Source organism: Coturnix japonica, chromosome 7, assembly GCF_054131305.1.
Source record: "Coturnix japonica strain WE chromosome 7, WE-NBRP24, whole genome shotgun sequence".
In the NCBI taxonomy this organism is placed as follows: Eukaryota; Metazoa; Chordata; class Aves; order Galliformes; family Phasianidae; genus Coturnix; species Coturnix japonica.
In genome coordinates, this window is record NC_140669.1 from 7,982,332 (window position 1) to 7,999,522 (window position 17,191).

Genomic DNA, 17,191 nt, shown 5'->3' on the forward strand with positions numbered 1-17,191 from the left:
AAACTTCAAACTTTCACCCTACCCCATACTTTTGTTTTCTGTTCTTAATTTCAACTTCCATTTTGCAGCATTGTACTACTATTTCCTTTTTATGCCAACAGTGGTACCAAATAAGTTAATACAAACCCTTTCTTACTGCAATTTTATCAGTGTTTCCAGGATTTGATTGTCAGAGAAAGAAGTTTAAAGAGCAGAAACTCGAAATGTTGCAGTTATTAAACCATTACAAGCTTTGCCATTAGCATTTAAGGCATTTCACTTCAGCGACCTCTGTGTGGGCGTTATCTGATTTCCTACAAAAATACTTTCTGTGTCAAGGGACGCACAGCTTTGTCCCCACGCTCCAGCGGTTTGTACTGAAGGAGAAACTGCAGCCCTTAAAGAAGAAAAAAAAAAAAAAAAAAGAAAAAGAAAGAAAGAAAAAGAAAGAAAAAGAAAAGCAAAGCACGCGAAGCTGCAGCGCCAGCTGGAACAACGAGATCTTGCACAACAGCCTCGCGGAGCTCTGCCGATGCTGGTTTGCTGCGGGCAGTAGCCGTCCCCGAGCCCCGCTGCAAAGCGCCCCGTGCCACCCCAGCTGCTCGTTCGTGGTCGGCAGCGCCTCGAACGGGCCGTTGGCGAGCATCGCTCCCGGTGATCAGAGCAGCCGCCCCGCCCCGCCCGTAGCCCCACGCCGCGTTCTCCGCGCTGCTGCAGCAGCATGAAGGTGGGTGAGGGAGAAGCAGGGGTTTGTGCTGCCCGGTTCGGGTGGTAGGCGGCGGTTCTGATGGGTCTTCTCCTTCCAGACCTTCCTGAAGTGGCTGCTGGGACTCGTGGGGGTCGCCGTTGTCGTCACGGTGATCGCCGTGCCGCTGGCTCTGCTCACCGGCAGTAAGTCCACGGTGGGGCCGGGAAGGTGGGGGTAGTAATGCTGCAGCCGCCGAGGTTCGGTCGGTGTTGAGGGGTTAGCAGCCGTGAAGCTCAACCTTTCGTGGGGAAAAGTTTTGCTGAAAGTTTGTGCCTGAGCGTACTTTAGAACTGGTGCTCCCGAGTCCTCTGGAACTGGGGAGAACTTTGTTAAGGAGCTGCCTCATCTGGGAGGATGGGGGCTGTGAGGGGAGAAATTTAAAAGTCGCTTAATTTCTGTGTAAATTTAGGAACTAAGTGTCATCAAATTCAACGCTTTTTTTTCCCCCAAAATCTGCAAATGAGCAATAAAAAGCCAATTGCAGGATTTCTAGGGTGTACCGAAGAAGTAAGATCGTATTCTAATTTGCTTTGTCTGCACAACTTCGGGATTATTAATGTTTGTTGAGTGAGATTATATACACTGTGCTGTTACAGAGGTCAGAAAAGTAGGAAAAGGTTTGGAATGCGTTTCTGGACTCTGATCAGCTTGTACCTTCCACGATTATATTGCAACTCTGAATTGTTAATCTAAAACAGTATTAAATCCTCATCCAGCACTGCATTGCTCCCAGCTGGTAGGGCAGAGCTGCGGGTTAATCCCTCTCATTATGTTTTTATGATTAACAGCTGTGCAGTCAGGACCTGCACTGTTCAACACTGTGAGCTCTAAGGAAAAAAAGTATTTTGCAGAGCGGAACTTTGGCAGCCTTATGTTTGTGAAATGGTTGCCCAAAAGCAAGAAGATACATTTGTCGATTTATTTTTCTAAACATAGTAAATGTTTACGTACACAGGAAGTTCTAGTGTTTAAGTCAATTAAAGAGGCAAAATTTGCTTCATTGTACTGTTCACGTGGTATAATTTGCATTAAAATATTTTGTAATTCTTCTCTGTAATTAAGAATATCGCAAAGTAGAAAATCCTTTTGCAAGAGCGGTGGCAGCAATTTAGAATTGGTCATTGAGTTTTATAGTTAAAGAAATCAAAAAGAAAATTGAAAAATCACCTTTGCTGCATGAATTACAAAATATTACCAGCCCTGGCTTGTGTTGCTTTGTCTATTGTAAAAGAGCAGTGTGAATGTATGTCTTCTTACACGTGGCTTAAATTAATGGATGACTAATGATCTAGAACACCTAGGTAGTAAAATAAGGATAAAGTAGATACAGAGAGGGAGAGGTCCTATTTTGCAAACTTGAAGTTCTGACTTCTGAAATCAGGCTAGTTATAACATCTGAATAACAACTGTAACTAAAGCAAGTTCAAAAACTTTGAATTTTTGACTGAAGGGTGCTAAACCAATGTTCTCTGTTAGCTAAGAGTGTATACAGGTGGTGTACTTATAATTAGCTCTTTACAGGTGAGAACACTTAGTCACTGGCAGTTTGATTGCATTGCCTTTATGCAGAAGCTATAGGTCATGCAAGTCAGCTGAGGTTGTCTTCTGGGTCAGTACAGGGACTGAACTGTTCGGAATGAAAGGAGGCAAAACGAGGGGGAGGGTCCACCAACTCACATAACTGGCTGTGTGAAATCAAAGTCAGCTCTGATAAAAGCAATTGTAATTGCTGTTGCTTTTATTTTATCCTAGTGGTTCAAGTGTTTTGCAGAGGGTGAAAATTATTATTGACATACATAGATAAAGAGTTTGAATTTTCTATTGTTGGCCTTCTCTCTGCTGTGCTCCTCAATGTACTTCAATTTCATAAGATTAGTAGTCATGCAGAGCAAAATTAGTTAGGTAAATGGGTTTGAGTGCTATAAAAGGATCTGAATTTTTGCCACTAAAGAGGAATTCTGGCCCATTGGGTAGATGATAGGCCTCAGAAGGAAAAGGTTATTTCTGTTTCTTCTCTTGCCCCAGTTTAGCAATGGCAAATACTTCATAACAAATTTGCATCCCTTCAGTGGCTTTTCAGCCTGAACAGTGATGGTACCATGCTTTGTGTTCGTAGGACACTCCAAAACTAGTGCCTCTTATTTATTTCCATGGAAACTACAATAGATACGAAGAGTGCAGTAACGGTCACTGATAGAGCAAATTCTCAGCTACAGAACACCGTTTTTCATCACTATTAACACCATTAGTTATGCATTTTTGCCAACAATGAACAAGAGCTCTTTGTTTTGTAGTAATTTAGCTGTGCATGTCCACCTGGAATATGACTTGTCTTTCATGCCAGTGTTGTTACTGTTGAAACATGCCACCCATCACCTCACTGCACTCACATCCAGTGTTTGGTCTCTATAAACACCTTTGCTTCATACACACTTCCATGTCAGATGCCATTTTTTCAGACCACCCTTCTGCTACCATCTGTCACACAGCAACAAAATGTAATGGAATGTTGGTGAGAAAGTTCAACCTCTACTGCTATACCACCACCATCTCCCTCTGACACCATGGAACTATATGATAAAAAAGGAAGAGTTACTCTTGAAGTAACCCCTGTATTTTAACAACCTTACCTCAAAGAGTTTAATCCCAAAAGGGAACCAGAATTCAAATTTGAAGTCAGATGACAAAGGCATTGTTATGTCTCGAGGAGTTCTTTAAGTAGTGAATGAAATCCCAACTGGTCACCTTGTAAGGTATGAGTTTTTATTTCAAAGCGTGGTTTGTCTGCTCATACATCATTTCTCCATTTACTTTTACTTCTTCTTCTTTTTTTTTTTTTTTTTTTTTTCCCCTATTCTATAACTTTCTGTACAATAGGCAGTTCAAAACATCCATTGGCTGTACAACATTTCCTCTTCTCTAGCAGTGGTTTTCATTATGGCTCTGGAATGCCAGGAGTGGAAGGAAGAGTAGCCAATGCTGAGAGTAGGAGACAGTGTTTTATTTAGCATACTGCTGCCCGAAGGAGCAAGCCACGAACAACCTTACGATGTGGAGAGCTGTACAACAGTCTGATCAGAAACAGGCTCTTGTACTGGAGATTTAACTCTCTGAGGGTGAAATACTGGCAGAGTGAGATGTAATATAATTGTTAGGTGATAATGTGCTTGTCTTCTGTACTCTGTTAAAAGTATTGTGCCCATTCTTTTGATTGGAAAAGCATAGCAGGTTCTGGGAAGGTTAACAACCTTGAGGCACCAGAGAGGACTTGGTGAGTTTGACACCTGACTGATGAGTTAGGTATTACTAGTGGCTGGGAAAAAGCTAACACAAATAGAGATAAGGATTATTGGCTGCAAAAGTCCAATGACTTCTTGTCATCCTGGATTTCATAATGAAGATCTTTGGGTTTGCTGAGACAGCTTCTTGGTTCAAGGACTCAAAAGAGATGAGGCTGCATATCTTCCTGACAGTTTTGTTAATGTATAACTGAAAAGAAGATGAATTGAAAGCCTCCAAATAGCTCTCAATTGTTCTTTTGGGAATGGTTATATATCAACACTTACCCTGTTTATCCTATCTGTGATCTGTCCTGTGCTAAGCAGATTTGTGACTGGATGGTGTGGAGGAGTATCTATTGCCTGTGTCAACACCTTGCTTGCAACTGAAAAGGATGCTTAAAAATATGAAGGTGTCTGGCTGATATGCATCTCTCATATTTGAAGACCTATGCCACAAGATGAATGAATGTGGCAGCTGTAATCTGTCCCACTTTTATTGGGAATAGGAAATCTTTTATTATCACATTTTTTGGAAGGCTTAAGGATGTTTAGGGAGGAAGCAAGAAAATATGTAAGTGAATTTTAATCTGTGGATTAGAATTGTATATTTGAAGTAGAATCTCTTTGAGTCTAGGTTAAAAAATTTATGTTTAGATGAGAATCTTATTTTGTGTGTTTTTAAAGGGCCAATATAAAATGTGAATGGTAGTTCTGCTAACTTCACTTCAAATTTCTTTACTTAAAAAATTATGAGTGAAATTCTCTACAAAGTTGCAAGTGAGATACAGTAGGTTAAATCTGGCCATTGTGAATCTTTCTCCATTTTTTTGATGCATCTTGCACTGCATTGCAGAATCCATAGTCTCAGTGATGCATGTGGCTATTCTACTTAGTGAAGACAAAAAGAATGGAAATGTTTTCCTGCTATGTGTCTTTGCCTTTCTCTAGGTGTCACTTTACTGCATTATCTACCTTAATTCAAATGTTGAGTAATACATAGAAACAGATTTATCAACAGTTGGTTGCTATGTCTAGAACACTTTTATTTCCTGAGTTTGCATGAGATGTGGCAACTTGGAGAGGGCTACCAAAGCTTTTAACTACAAAGTTAATCATTAAGTCCCCCTGGGGAAGTCCCTGCAGCCTCTGGAACTGCTGGGTGAACTGCCCTGGGGTGATGTCGCTCTTTTTACCTGCTGGCTTTCTCTTGGATGTCATACATCAGGCTTCTCTTCTGAACATGTAGTAAAGCATCCGTTATTAGTAGCTTTGCAGGTTTTCTTTGCTTTTGAGGGGGAGAAAGGGGTAGAGAGAAAGAGCTTGTCATTTGGAACTTAGAAAAACAGTCCCTGTTGGGGAAGAAAGAAAAATAGGAAAAAAATAGAGATGGGAGAGAATTCAGCTTTCACAGTCTTTCTGAGGAATTTGAGAAAAAGAACCCATTTTGCTAAAATGTGAACATATACTAACCTACAATCTTCAAAGCCACTAAAATGTTTTTCAGTGTCCACATGTAATTCATTTTGTAAAAATACAAGCCCACTTGATGCTTTTTTGGGGGGGAGGGAGGGTTGTTTTTTGATTATTATTATTATTTTTTAATGGAGTCTAAATCGAAAGAAGCAAAATGCAGAATGAGAAACATGCAATAAAAATATAGTGTTAGTGCTTTATCTCAGAAACTAGGAAAATATTCCAACTAAAACTTTGATGACTATACCCGTACAGCTTGGCGTATGTTTTCATATTCAGTTACTATGTGGAAGGTGTTGACAGAAAATGAAATTTTAATTTTACACACAGCCAAAAAATCTTAATGGTGGCCTGATTTTTAGTAATGAGACCTCAGCAAAATATGTATGTCACCAGGGGGGAAAAGCATTCAGCAGTTTGGAAAAATCCCTAAACCTGTTCATCAGCCACCTGTCTTAAATTGCTCCTCCTTTTCCAAGAGAGAATTTTATTGCTTTCTGAAGCCCCTCTAATTGAAAGTGACACTTACTCAATTAGGAAGGAGAGAAGTGATATTCCCAACTAGACAACTGTGCATGAATATCAAATACACACTTGTTCATAATCCATCAAATTAAATATTCAGTTAATATAGAATAATTAACCTGAGAAGTTAATATTCTTGTGGAAACTTCACGAGCAAAATATCTAGACTTGTGACACTTCAGAATAGTCAAAACTCAGATGGAACTGAGCAAGTAATTGTCTCAATCATTGTTAAACTAAAAGCTTTGTCTGTTAAGGCTCTTGATTTTTCACTACGGCAATGGCTCTCCAGCCTGTACTGTAAATAAGTAACATACTTATTGTTTGGAAATAAGAGTAAAACTATAGTAGCTAATATAAATGTCTTCCTGTCATGTTCCATATGTCACACTTTTTCAACTTGCAGAAAAATTCCCCGCAGCAATCTTGTGAGGTGGGCTTTTTTTTTTTGTTGCTCTCACTCACTTGTACTTTTTTCTTCTTCAGCATATTAAAAAAGGCTGTCTGTTTAAAAGTATCTGAAAAGACTGGAAAGCTCAGAATTGGTAGTGGCAGGTTATTATCCCAACTGATCAGTCAAAACATCTGTGTTGGATTGTTCTGATCAGTTGTTTATATACTGGATCTTTTTATTTGCTCTGCTACTAACTGAGGGTGGTTTTTGGTGTTGGCTTGTTCATTTTAAAAAGGCAGAGGAGAATCATGAAGAGAACTGCACACCTCAATTTCAGTATATATGTTTGTGTACGTATATGTGTATAATTTACTGTTGAAACCTTTTAAACCTTGGAAAAAGTTGCTAAGGCACTGCAAACAGTTAAAAATATGTATATTTTTGTAGATGTTGACTGTGTCACATGGGAGTTGATGACCAATCTCATAAGTTCATCTGGGTTCAGTTTCTCTTAGTCTTTTCATAGTAGATCAGGTACTTGGTTTTAATTTTGCAGTCAAAATATTAATGTCATAGCAGACGTTACAATACTTCGATAACTTGGTGAAAAACCAGGTAGCACTGTGATCCTTTTTCTTTATGACTGTTGGATTTTCTATGCTTTCTCCCTTCTGGCAGTTCATAGCTGTTTAGCAAAAGCACATCAATTGCCAGTAGCAAAAGACACTTATCTTAGTAGTCGGTTTAAGTAGCTGTGGTGGAAAATGTAACAGCATCAAAATTTTACTTCTGTCTCTTGCAGAAAGTACCTCTGAGTCTGATTCACGAAGAACATATACCCTAGAGAATTACTTGAACAATGACTATGTGTACAAAACACATAATTTGCAATGGATTTCAGGTAATTTATTTTTACATATAGCATGCGCATAAAGAAAATGTGCTACTCTAAATACACAATAATCAGAAATGACTTATATCCTGAAACCACATTAGATAATTAAGTAGTGTTATTACAAAAAGGTATATAACTCAAAGATTTGTGATTTCTTTTCTGTAGATATGCATTAGTGCTTTGTGGCAAACTATGTTCTCCTATTGCTAGAAGTACCCCAAGAGAAAAAGGTGCCAGTAGGTTGAAGCTGTGAGCCCAATTTTTTTTTTTTTTTTTTAACAGTGCTATAAGCATCTTTTAATTAGAAAAGCTGGAAACAGAATATTGACCAGAATTTTTAATTTTATTTCCTGCTTTGAGAGATAGGGGAGAAAGACGTGAGTGATATGTATTTTGCCTGCTGTTTATTGGCATCTCTCTTGCTCTTTTAGGAAATCAATATCTGCACAAAACACCTCATGGGAACATTCTTCGTTTTGATGCTGAAACTGGAACATCCTCAGTAGTCTTGTTAAATACAACAATGGTATGTTGACTTACATATAATATGTGCAGTCTTAGAGTAAGATTTTATATTTAATACTTATTTTCCGAACATTTCTCTGGAATCAGTGCTTAACGTGTTCACTTTGTCTTTTATTGGCAGAGCACATATGAGGCAACAACAGCTATATTGTCCGCTGACCAGAGGTTTGCTCTTCTGCAGTACAAGTATGAAAAGGTACAAATTCACTTAATTTTTTAAGAACAAAACTGGGAAGTAAAGGTTTGGAAATAACAAAGCAAGAAGATGCGGTTGCAAGTAGAGGCTGCAAAGGCTGAAAGAGTGTGAGAGAAATGTTTAGAAGAATAAGATGTATATCTATATGGTAACACTGAAGTCTGAACAGAGAGGAGAAAGAGGAGGAGGAGAAGCAGAGAGATTACAGTGGGTGGGGTAGAGGCATCAGGCTTGGAAACTACAAGAGAAGGGCTTCAAGGATCTGTGCTCTTCACAGAAGAGAGATGACTGCCCATGGCAGGGACATCAGAACTAGGTGAATTTTAAGGCCCTCTCCAACCTAAGTCATTTTATAACTCTGTAACTGAGTGAAGAAGCCAAATAAAAACTTAGTGGATGGAAAGATACTGCAGGGGGAGTAAAGCTGGGGGTAATGTGGAGAGATAACATAGAAGAGTAGATGGGCATGACATCCAAGTGGTTGTGTGGGTGAGGAGAACAGATGTATGCATATGCTTGTATATATGTGTTCTGTATGTGTGTATGAGCATATTACATTGACAGCAATGTAGCAGCAGGCCAGAAGTGTTAGGACACAGAATTTGAAAACTGAGGTGAATGAAAATCCCTGTGTGGTTATAGGCTGTCCTCTTGCACATGGCGTGGGCTCAGGTGTCCTTATTTGCTGCTCTCAGCAAGTATGAGGAAAAACCCCCAGTGTACCTATATCATCTTGGCTTGGTGCTGAATAAAGTAACAAAGGTCAACCCACATGTATATTAGTTAGCAAGAACCCCTGGCCCTGTGTGCCTCCAGAGGAGAGAACGGAAACCTAATGGAGGTGATAACTTGTGTGTGCACTGAGAAGCTAGTAATTTCACTGTTGTTAGCTCCTTCTTGTTTTTATTCCTGGAGAGATCTGCATGTTTTGTTTGTAAAAGGTTCAGTGTGCAAATACTCAAAGGCTGTGTTACTGAGCTCCCTCTACACGTTCTGGCAATGCAATCCAAGAATGCCTGTCACAGTGTTCCAGCTGCAGTCCAGTCACCACACGTCAGTCACCGCTTTTCCACAGCTTCAGCTTCTTTGCTGTTTGCAGCTAGGCCTCTCACTTTCTGTCTTTCTAAATTGTTCAGAATTTATTCTTTTCATTACATTACTAGTGGTGATAAAAAGTCTTATACTTTTCCAGTTACCCTAGACATCCCCTCCTCTTGTGATTTGTTGTTCTATACTATTTTATTTGCTGTAGTCATAAGGTTTAACTTTAATGCTGAAGCAGTATTTTAACCTTTATGTAGTAGTATGATTGAAAGTTATGTTGTTATTAATCTTAATCACAAGAAAACAGAGTAACAAAATGAATCATGAAAATGTGGACGCTTCTTATATAATAGCCATCTGGTTGTGTAGTACTAAGATATTGTTTTATATCCTTGTATCTTCATACAAATCTTCAAGAACTACCATAGAAGGTAACATTGTAGCATACCAACACCATGGGTTAAAACAAGCTTCGTCAGCTTCTCATGGTGAGCACATCTAAACAACTGTTTTATCATCTTTCTCTCTGTAAGTGCCTGAAGTGATAAAGGCTTCAAGAGGAAGGTTTCTGAGAAATAGGTTTTATTTTTGTGACAATATGGATGAGAATATGAATCCTGGAACTAGAGGAGCTGCTACAGAAACAGTGCTGGAACTTGAGAGCTCTACTAAAAAATAGGATGCCAAGTTAAATAATACACCGTGGAAAAGGAGGCAGAAAACAGTTGTGCCAGTAAGGCAGAAGGCGGAGGATTAACTGTAGATAGCTGTGATAGTCATGCCATAAAGTTTCAAGAATTTCTGAAAATCTGCAGAATCTCTTGCCTCTGTTTCTCTTTCCTTGATCAGTCACTGGCTTCCGGCATAGTACCCAAGTGATAACTCCGGAAGGACAGTGTTTCTTCAGTTTTCCTTTAAACCATACAAAGAATTACTGCCCTTGTGGGTTCATTGTGTTTATCTATCTCAAGCAAAAGTCTGAGGAGGATTTCAGAAATTTCAGTGGTAATTGAAGCTTTGGGTCCTAGTGACATTTTTCTTAATATTAAACTAATTCTCTTGCAGTTGTGGAGGCATTCCTACACAGCTTCATATCACATCTATGATTTCAATACAAGGTTAGTAAATTTTGTACAAGATGCAATTTTGATAGCATTTTGCAATGAAGTGGCATTTTGCTGATTCATCTTAATTGTATCTTGTTTTTTCTTTTCCAGCTCCATCTTAGATGGTGCACTACTACATAATGACACGCAATATATATCCTGGTCACCTGTTGGTCACAAATTGGTTAGTAAAGATAATCTAAATTTATACAGCCACTTCTGTACCTGACACAGAGAAGCTCACATTAACAATGTCCTAGGGGCTTGGGGGCTTTCCTACTTCCAGGTAAAATACCTGAACTGTTTCCAAAATGGCTGACCACTGTTGCTGGAAATTCTCAAACATTCCTCTGTGTGTCATGTTCTTTTCTTTCCTGAAAAGATATTCGTGGGAGCAATATGGTCCCAGTATTTTGCCCAAGATCTTAGTATTTTTATGGTAGCAAACAGTAGCTCATCTTTTTCAAAGGTTTTTCTACACATTCACCACTGTGGTTTTTTATATCTTAATAAGAACAATAAAGTTTTATTTAAGGATGAGTTAGAGGATCAAAATTATCTTGTGTACTCTTTCACATTGTCTTTACTTTCCTTTTCTCCTTCCTAATCCATGAAGGTTTTGATAGCTGCTGTGTTCGATTTGACCTAAAGAGCAGTCACAGTAGTATGTGGTATTTAAGTATTCTTATTCCTTGTAGCGGGTTACGGAGCCCAGCCACAGAGGTAAAGGATGTTGAAAGGAAATTACTGCATCTCAGAGAGAAGCTCTGGAATAAAACTCTGATACTCAGTTGCTAAGGGAAAAAACAAAGACACTTTACTCAGGCATGCATTATCTTTGGAGATCTGTTAGCACCACTGAGAGTCTCATCAATGTTTTACCAAAATATTCTCAGTTTTCTTAGAGGGACAAATGAGTGAAAAAAACAACTCCTAAAATAAACTTGTATCTCAAAGGAAAATTAATGGCAAGGTTTTCTTGATGCAATAATAATGTCATTTAAAACAACTGTTCTGAGGGTTGAATTTTTTTGTTGTTGTTTGGTTGGTTGGTTGGTTTTTTTTTGTTTTTTGTTTGGTTTTGGTGGTTTTTTTTGGCATCTCAGCTTAAATTCAGTTTGTTAGTCTGGATTTGTATTACTAATTCATGTTTAAGTATCAGTGAAGTTTGGACAAATGCAAATTTAAAGGACAATTTTTGTTATCGGGAATAAATGTAAGTAGATCACTAAAAAGTGGCATAGAGAGGAAATAGGATTTACTCTAAGACTAATCATAATCATATTTTGCAGGCATATGTTTGGAATAATAATATTTATATAAAAGCTTCACCAACAGCAGCACCTGTGCAAATCACTAGCAATGGAGAAGAAAATAAAATCTTCAATGGAATACCAGATTGGGTTTATGAAGGTAAGTACAAGCACATTTTTCTTTGCATGTTCATGTAAAAAACTTGGGGATTTTTATTTTGCTCTTATTAAAATTGTTTTATCTAATTTCTCATACTGAAAAATTCAATTAATGCAGATCTGCATTTTTAGCACAAGCGTTTATCCTTATCTGGGCTTTATGCCTGGTCAGTGTGGGTATGAATGAACAGAAATTAGTTGTAGCATTGTACAATAGATCGCAAGCACCAATCTTTCTCTCATTTCAGAACTCCAGTAAGCAGTCTGTGATTTGGTATACTAACTTCAATTTTAAAAGGAAATCTTATTAAAAATGTAATAAGAACATTTCTTCAGATATAAGAGCCAGTTTATCAACAATAACTTAAATGCTTTTGCGTCTCTTTCAGAGGAAATGTTTGGCAGCCATTCTGCTCTCTGGTGGTCTCCAAATGGCAATTTTGTGGCATATGCAGCATTTAATGATACAGAAGTTCCTGTTATAGAGTATTCCTTTTATTCTGAAGACACCTTGCAGTATCCTAAGACCATTAGAATCCCTTATCCCAAGGTCTGTGTTATTTATTTAACATGGTTGTTCTGCAGATTCATTAAGGAGTAGTCTCCTTTCATCAGTTTCTGCTAATGAAAATATTGTCTGTCTCTCCTCAACAGCTTGCTGTGATTACTCTTTCTGAAATCAACAGCATCTGGCAATGTTAAAGTATTTATTATCTCTAGGGGAAAGAAAAAAAAAAAAAAAAAAAAGTTAAGTTTTGAGAGATGACAAGTAGATGTTGAGATAAAAATTGCTCTTTACTAAAGTCATTTGACATACACACATTGTGCACACAATGCACACTTCAGTGCATGCAGGTCATCTTCCCTCCAAATGACCGTGTGCCCACTGCTCATGGCTCTGTTGGCACTGGGATAAATGGTGTGAATAGCAGATTCCAGTGTGCTGCTAACAGGTTCTTGCAGACATTCCACTCTGGGAGGATTAAATGTTTATTCCATGGTTTCCCTAAATTTAGCTATTGAAGTTATTTCATGCCTGGGATTTTGATTTAGTAGTGTGATACAGCAATATAAATGGCATTCTTATTACTGATCTCTGTAATAAGTTCACTGCTGGAATGCTGGTCATCCCCATTTGCCTTTAAGTAATACCTAGTATGAAACCAACTTAAGCGTGTCTTTTTGTTCACTGTTTTGGTTTTTATATTCTGCGCTGGACAAACATATATCTGTATCTCCCCCTCTGCCGGTCTGGCCAGCTCTGGAAGATGCTTATATTCTTGATTTGCTGGGGCAGAACAACTCGTAGAACCAGCTGACTCCAACTGACAAAGCTGCTTACCTGGACTAAAAGCCAACCTCCAGTCCCCTTTGTGCTGAATTCAGCTTTCTTTGAGGCAGCTGCACTAGGTCACTCCCTCCCCTCCCCTCCCCTGCTCTTATGATCACTGTTGCCTGTCTCCTTGGAGGCTCCGGCACAAGATCTCACTGGTGGTTACAGTGAGCAGCTGGGCTCACTGCAGTAAGCTCAGAGACTGCCCTGAGTGTGCTACCTGTGAAGGCATAGGTGTAGGAGGTGTGGCGTGAATTGCCAATTTAAGTAGCACCTTTTATTACAAACCCTTCCTGTTTGGAGAATTGCTTATTTCTGGAGGTGGGTGAGCTACAGCTACTTAACTGTTAGTATTAGGATTTAGCTAGCTGGATTCATTTTCTGTTGAAGTCCTTTGTGAGACAGTAACGTTCCAGCTAGTACCTATCAGTGCTACATTTAAAAACAGTGGGGTCCATGCTGCATCCACAACATTATAGGCAGCTGTTAAACAATCAGTTAAGGCAAGGTGTTAGTTTCCATGAAGAATCACTTTTCTTCCTGTGAGCATTGACCTTGATTCGCTTCTAGATACTGTGTGGCCTCTGAAGCAAGATACGATCAAATACTGCTGTGGGTAGAGCAAGACCTATGGATGTTTGTAAATGCAGCCTTTCAGATACATGTAGCTAACACTTTTTTTAAAGGTAATTTATGTATCAATCTTAAGAACTGCATTTAGGAACTTGTCTTCTCAGGTGTCTGCAGGTAGCTGGTTCTACCTGACAGTCTGTAATGATTTCTTCATCTATAATTTCAATCTTTTTTTTTCCCCAGGAATATTCTCTCTTTGAAATTACAATGAAACATTTTATTTTAGGCAGGAGCTAAAAATCCAACAGTGCAATTCTTCATTGTGGATGTCCAAATGCTTCCTGTTTTTAACACTACTGAAATTTCTCCACCTGCAGAAATAAAATCTGGGTAAGAAATTTTGAATAAACGTTTGTGTTTTCTTTTGGTGAGAGCGGGGAGCTTCTGTGTGTGACCACTCTACCTTCTGTGTATATTGTCCTTTTACCAAGTCAAGCAGCTCTGGTAGCAACAAGATTTACCAGAGAAAATCTGCTCAGAGATTATCCTCCTAGTGATTATATATAGATAGCATATTCCATGTATGTTATATTCAGAATGTGACAAGTTCTTGGCTCATCACTCTCAGTGGAGTCTAACTATGGTGAAGTCATTTCACAGTACAACTTTAATATGAGCAAGTTTTGGTATAATCAAATTAAAATGTATGTATTCCAATTCACTGGGAAGAAGAAGAAGGAAAAAAAAAAAAAAAAACCTTAATGGAAAGTGAAGATTTAATTTCATTGGAACCAGACTCCTTGCTAAGGCAAGGTATCGTGGTTGTCTTCTGATTTATACTTAAAATGTTTGTTTTCTCTTGAAATACAGTGAAAAACAGCGCCTTTCAATGTAATTGAAAAATTGTATTTCTCAAAATGCCACTGGAAATGCACAACATGATATAAATGCATTCTGTAAAGAGCAGCTAAGTGGATTTAAAATGCATGCATACAGAATTTGGTATCCTAGATCTTGTTGTTTATTTTTTCCATTTTAACAGTATTGTAGCAATTTTATTTATTTATCTGGAGTTTTGCACTTAGGAAGATTTTGGGTATGCACGCACAGGTTATAATGATGAGCATCAGAAAAAAAACAACACAGGTCTGTCAGCTTGTGCACAGAACTGCATTTTATAAGGAAAGACCTGAAAGATATAATTGGAAGTTTGATGGTGTTCCATATCTGTCCTCTCAGCAGTATAACAACTTTGCGTTGAGATATAGAAGCTTTTTTTATGGATTTTGATCTTTGCCACTTCTAATTTTATTTATCAAGGAAATCTCCCCAAATTCTAGAATGGCCTTAATCTGCAGCTTTAATATGGTAGACAAAACTTGTCACTTATTTGCGTGAGAATGGCCAGCACAAAACCTATGTAACATTCAGATGCCCTTCTTATCTTCATGGGCATTGGGGACTCTTTCTGGTTAACACGAAGATGAAGGCATTGGATGCTTGTTGTCTGAAATGGTTTGCCCTTAAAAAAAAAGGAGTACTGGATAGTAATTGCAGGAATATCCTTTCTAAGCAACAAACGAGGAAGGGCAATGCAGAACTGCTGTAATGTATTTTGGAGTTAATTGCAGATTAATTTGCTTTTCATGGATTATGGAGAACTAAAGGTGCATTCTCTATTTCTCTATTTCTGTAATAAATGTATTTGTTAGGCTATAAATGTTCTCACCCTTCCCCCTCCCCCCCCCCCTTTTTTTTTTAACCCTGTGCTGCTCATCCTGTCTGACTACATGATCTGCACCAGCTGAAATTGTTGACTTCTCTTACTTGGAAGGAACAAAGGCTGTTGGGCTAATTCCCCTCTTAAGAGAAACAAGAAAAACCACTGTTTTTTTCCAAACATGCAACATGCACTTGCAGAGTTTCATAACTTTAATGGTCTGTTCACATTGAAGCCAGTGACAGCAGTGATGTTCAACATCGTACCAAATTCCTAGTCAATTATAAATGCAAGAATCTAACTTCTTTACAATGTGATTTCTGAACTGCAGTCTGGAAATAAACCCGAAAGGGGACGGTAACCAGTTGGCATATATTTTTAATCCATCTGCAGTAATTGTAGTCATCTTTCTTTCTTTCTTTTTTCTATCTTTTTCTCTTGTCTCTTTTCCCCTGTTTTATGATTATGAATAAATTCACTCTGACAAAACTCCCACACATTTTTGTTAACTAACTTAGGGAAAAAGGGAACATGAACTTGGAACTAAGTCAAATGTGCAAATTTTAGTTAAAAATGTGTACTTGCCTCGGAGGGGAGGTTTATTTTATTTTAGTTCACAAGGCTTCTAGGAGATAGGAGAGATCTAAAATAAGAAAAAAAAGGAATGCAACAAAATAAAAAGGTTAAAATAAAGCTACATTTTCTGTTGTGCTTTGTTTAAAAAAAAAAAATTAAAAAAAAATAATCCAACAACAAAACAGAAGAATATTCTAAAAAACTAATATTTCTTTATTTTTTGGAAACTCCAGTTCTTCATGTCAACTAGTTGGTATTCTAAATATGAAAGTAAAATACTCAAATAGTACTATTTGTTGTAGATATGATCTCTCCCTCCGTTCTATCTACTAGGAGTACTGAATTGGACAAATAAGCGTATCACTCAAATTGCTTAGCAGCAATCAACTTTATGTAACAAAGGAAACAATTCCAAGTTATAAGACTCTTAAAAATTTCCTCTAGTTGCATGTAGTACATTTGAGACCGTGTAGGGACAGTCTGGAGTAGGTAATATTTCATGCACTAGTGGATGGTGATCTGGCTACTAGGGTTTAATTGCAGTCTTCCCAGAAGTGGGTATGTAAAACTGTGTAATTCTTTATTGCACGAATGAAATAATAATTTACAAATAGCAAAAATAATCAACAACAAAAAGCCACAATTAGATTTGCATTTGTGGTTATCCTTAAAAGAGTGCATTGAAATGACAGTCGTCAAATTAGTCTCATTCATTGAAGTTGCTGAATGCTGTTTAGTATATTATTACAGAAAGGGATTTCAAATACCTAATGCTACCTCTGGTTTCAGTGATCATTATTTGAGCGTTGTAACATGGGTAACAGATGAAAGGATCTGTCTGCAGTGGCTCAGAAGAATTCAGAATTTTTCAGTCCTCACCATCTGTGACTTTGAAAGTGCAACTGGAAATTGGACGTGTCCACAGGTAAGAAAAATGAAGTGGAAGAGTTGCAATGTTTGATAAATGAGACTGGATAGTAGTAGAGTATCTCTGTATTATTTATCTTTGTAGAAGCATAGTCTGATATAAAATAAACATAATTGTTGTGGGATTTTGTTTTATCTTTTGTAGGAAAAACAGCTTACGGAAGAAAGTACAACTGGCTGGATTGGCAGAGTGAGTGATTTCTAAAACTGCTAAGTGTTAAATGACACTGATAATTAAGAAATCATCTTATGAACTTCTTACCAGTTACAGTGTTCTTGTGTGCAAGGCTGATCCATTCACTCCCTGCATTTTGTGTATGAAGGAAAAATATCTCAAGTGGAGTTGCACAACATTGTCCCCCCCCGCCCCCCCGCCCCATTTTAAACAATGTGGCTATTGCTTTCTGAACTCCCCAGGCTGGACTGACAACCTGGGATGGAGCCCACATCCTCCATGGCATGTGCATCACTCTCAGGTTGCCAA

At 38.1% G+C, this 17,191-nt stretch overlaps 1 protein-coding gene across 4 annotated transcripts in view; it reads left to right on the forward strand.

Moving 5' to 3' along the window:
* The first annotated feature begins 318 nt into the window (after positions 1 to 318).
* DPP4 (dipeptidyl peptidase 4) overlaps positions 319 to 17,191 on the forward strand; it is a 35,813-nt gene continuing 18,940 nt past the window's right edge. For all 4 annotated transcript variants that reach the window (XR_014948203.1, XR_014948204.1, XR_014948202.1 and 1 more), the window contains exons 1-12: positions 319 to 706; positions 786 to 870; positions 7,203 to 7,301; positions 7,727 to 7,821; positions 7,942 to 8,016; positions 10,126 to 10,178; positions 10,278 to 10,350; positions 11,459 to 11,579; positions 11,968 to 12,128; positions 13,771 to 13,874; positions 16,570 to 16,705; positions 16,853 to 16,897. Coding sequence is in view for 1 of the 4 variants with exons in the window: in XM_015869085.3 (XP_015724571.2) it covers positions 701 to 706; positions 786 to 870; positions 7,203 to 7,301; positions 7,727 to 7,821; positions 7,942 to 8,016; positions 10,126 to 10,178; positions 10,278 to 10,350; positions 11,459 to 11,579; positions 11,968 to 12,128; positions 13,771 to 13,874; positions 16,570 to 16,705; positions 16,853 to 16,897 (1,053 nt within the window). In the remaining 3 variants the exon portion in view is untranslated. The remainder of the gene's footprint in view (positions 707 to 785; positions 871 to 7,202; positions 7,302 to 7,726; positions 7,822 to 7,941; positions 8,017 to 10,125; positions 10,179 to 10,277; positions 10,351 to 11,458; positions 11,580 to 11,967; positions 12,129 to 13,770; positions 13,875 to 16,569; positions 16,706 to 16,852; positions 16,898 to 17,191) is intronic.